The sequence below is a fragment of the Bidens hawaiensis genome, unplaced genomic scaffold (genome assembly GCF_021521415.1).
Source record: "Bidens hawaiensis isolate Kalapana, Puna unplaced genomic scaffold, B.hawaiensis_p1.1 tig00024014_1, whole genome shotgun sequence".
Lineage (NCBI taxonomy): Eukaryota > Viridiplantae > Streptophyta > Magnoliopsida > Asterales > Asteraceae > Bidens > Bidens hawaiensis.
In genome coordinates this window covers 167,665-171,365 of record NW_027493783.1, presented here as the reverse complement: position 1 = coordinate 171,365, position 3,701 = coordinate 167,665, and the positions used below count along the sequence as shown (strand labels likewise).

General features: G+C 35.2%; 1 protein-coding gene across 1 annotated transcript; it reads left to right on the top strand.

Annotated features, from left to right (window-relative positions):
• The first annotated feature begins 1,892 nt into the window (after positions 1–1,892).
• Positions 1,893–2,600, top strand: LOC143568571 (uncharacterized). The gene has a single exon (XM_077054696.1). The coding sequence runs from the start codon at positions 1,893–1,895 to the stop codon at positions 2,598–2,600; it is 708 nt and encodes a 235-aa protein (XP_076910811.1).
• The last annotated feature ends 1,101 nt before the right edge of the window (positions 2,601–3,701 follow it).

Here is a 3,701-nt window from a genome sequence, read left to right as displayed (position 1 = left end):
GTCTGTATCAGTGATTCATATCACGTGAGTTCGGTTATTAATATATAACGTGTTTCGGTTTATTTGTGTGTGTTTGTTTGGTTTGCTTTCTACGCTCGTAACGATCTACGCAGGGATTCCGCACCTGAGTAGACCGAGATATCTCGTGTGATCCGTCCAGGGAACCTACATGGTTAAGTCTTAAATTTTATTGAGTTATCTCATAACATTCATTATTTTGGAAAGTTGACTTTGGGTTTGACCAATTACCAAGACCCGAACCAACAACCCGAACACTCGTTGAAACCCGTTTTAGTATCTATATTATAAAGGGACTTGCATTCTTGAATTTTTATCCACCTTATTACTTAACATAGGTTAAGTAAAATTATGGGCTAGATACTTTAACTCGATTTCAAGCAAGCTTATATTTTTAAAGGACTATTATTATAATTTCTTAAATCGTTACATTTTAAACCTTAAACTTTAAATTGTTTGCATTTCTTATCATCTATTTTATTTAAAGACTTTCTAGACAACCTTTCTAATTCAAGACTTATTTTCTTTTAGGCTTTGTTCGTTAAACTCGTCGTTCTGGTTAATCTCCAAATCACCAATCTTTCAAGTTTATTACTTGAACGTGAGTACTTTTCATTCCCCATTTCCATCTTTCGTTTTGGGGGTGATATTTCATACCTATTCAAACTAAATGTTTTATACTTGAGTCATAAAACACAAACTTTATTGTATAATCTACTTAAATAAATGCTCGATTTGGTGTTATATGCTTACATGCTTAATTGCTAATGTGTTTACCGCTTTTGGTTGGTTGATTCATAAATCCGGGTATATTTGGCATCCCCTTATAGAAAGGTGTTGTTAATGTATTCTTATTAACGATTTCATATAAATCCGAGTTTATTTGGCATCCCCATATAGAAAGGTGTCGTTAATGTATTCTAATTACCGATTTCATTATCTAAATTGTTGCTATTATTTATTGTTTGTATACAAGTTGTGAAATTTTCTATTATATACTTATTGTTTAAAACTATGAAATTGCTCACCAACCTTTGTGTTGACAAATTCTATTTTATGCAATGTTACAGGTTTGACTTTAGGTTAACTCGAGGCTTGAAGAGAAAACGTTATCAAGACTATTAGGATATTAGCAAAATGAACAATATATTATTTGCTATGTTTGAATTTGGTTATTGTGTGAACAAGTTATGTGACTTGATTTTATGAATTTAAATAAGTTGATTAAATATTGTCACTATAATAGTGTCTTGTGTTTTGGGCAATCCGTTGCAACCCGGCATGTTCCGCCGCCTTTGGTCGGGGTGTGACATCCAACGTCCAAAGTAGGGTACCAGGATCGGGGCTTTAGACCTCATCTTCAACGGGATCGTGTAGTTGCTCATGAACGGTTGATAACAGATTATTTTTCACCGGACGCGACTTTTGATTCGAAACAATTCCGGCGCCGTTTTCGGATGAGTCGCCAACTTTTTTCACAAATAGTTGGTGATTTAGAACGCGATTATGCGTTTTTTCAACAACGAGATGACGCGAGAGGTAGACCGGGTTTTTCTCCATTGCAAAAATGCATAGCGGCGATTCGTCAACTAGTGTACGGGGCCGCAAGCGACGCCATGGACGAGTGTTTACAAATGTCGGAGACAGTGGCTCGTGAAGCCCTTTACACGTTCTGTGAATGTGAGTATTATTATCATTTTAAATATTTATTTACAAATCCTCTTATTTAAAAAAGCAAACTTTATAAACCGACCTTAAAATTTTTAATATTAAATATTCCTCAACTATATCATAAAAAATATTTGAGAAGGCCAACTCAAACCGACATACAAAAAATATACAAGGTGCATGAACGGAGATATGGTTTTCCCAGGATGCTTGGTAGTCTTGATTGCACACACTGGGATTGGGAAGCATGCCCAGTTGTTTGGCAAGGTCAATATCATCAGGATGATCATGATGGAGCAACAATTGTCCTTGATGTTGTTGCATCATTTGATCTTTGGATATGGCATTCGTTTTTTGGAATGCTCGGTGCAAACAATGATATAGTTGTGATAAATGTGTCCCCTATTTTTGACCGTCTCATAAACGGAGTTGGACCCGACACCTCATTTTCCACGAATTGTGTCAACTACAAATACGAATATTATTTAGTCTACGGCATTTATCCGCATTGGGCCACGTTGGATCATACCTTTACGTGCCCGACTGATGATAAACGAAAATATTACAAGAAAAAACTCGAGTCGGCCAGAGAGGACATCGAAAGGGCATTCGGGGTATTAAAGAAACGTTGGTCTATAGTTAGACATCCGGCTCGTATTCAGCAAATGAATAAGTTAAGAAATGTAATGTACACTTTTATTATCTTTCATAACATGATATTGGAGGAATCGGGTAAAGAAATTTGTCAAGGCGAGTACAACGATACGCCGGAGCCAATCACAACACTAAACAAAGATGAGAAACTTGTTAATTTATTAAGAACACGAAGAAGGGAAACAAATTTCAGTCTTCGATCAGATTTGGTTAAACATATTTTGAGAAACAAACAACAAAACGGCGGCGACGACAACTAAAAATAGTTGATTTTTTTTTTAGTTATATGCTTTTAAGTTTAATTTAGTTTGTATTTTATTGTTATTGTATTTAATAAATTTGCTGGTTTTTTGGTTTTATAAAAAAATAAAAAATTAAAGAGACTTCAAAGCCCACGTGACATTGACGTGGCACTGTGAATGGGCTACAAAGCCCCTCACCATAAAGGATGGTCAAGAAACATTATTTCAAGATATTTTATATTTTATGTATAAATCATGTTCCCATTTTTTTAGTTATCATCTATCTTGTCTGTCTTCCTCCATCTATTTTTGGTCTTCCCAATTTGCTTTCGTAGCTTCTATACCTCTACCACACTATAACATCCTACTTTCGTTAAGAATTAATAAAATAAATTTCGTTTATTTTATAGTGTGTCGTTTATCGGTTTAAATTAATAAACTAATAGAAGATGGGTTTGGACTTTAAAAGATGGAATAAGAGATGGAATGGGCCTTTGGTCCATGGGCTTAAGGGAGCATAAATACCCCTTAAACCCTAAACCTTTTCATTTTTATCCATCTCTACACCATAGCCTACACCTTCCAAAACACACACACCATCCTTTATCCCGAGCCAAGATCCAAAGTTGAGAACCCGAGCTTGATAATGTTAGAGCGTTGTGACGAACCAAGCCAACATCAAGACTATACCGTGTTAAAACGACTCGTTTAAGGTACGTTTATAATTAGAAATCGTTCATTTAGGTCCGGATTCGTTTAAGTAATCCTAGATTTATATGAATATGGTGAAAACGAACCAAATGAACTGATTCTTAGTGAAATCCATTATCAATTAATGGGTTATCGATAGTGTAAAGACTCGGGTTTATAAATGAACAAATAGGATTGTGTAATTGGATGTTTCGTTGATTGGGTTTGTTGGCGCTGGTATTGCGAATCCATTGATACCAGATTCGTATTATTTCATCGCGAAATGAGGATTAATTGGAAATCCTATGTCTGTTGACTTTTTACTGTTCTTGGCAATTTTGACTTTGACCTCTGAGTCAAAGTTCGGATAAGATTGATGTCATTCGTTATGTTGAGATAACGAATCAGTTCACCAATTCGTTCTGTCAA

Excerpts from the sequence above, each read along its gene's own strand:
- LOC143568571 (XM_077054696.1), top strand. The coding sequence starts at position 1,893 with ATGCTTGGTAGTCTTGATTGCACACACTGGGATTGGGAAGCATGCCCA.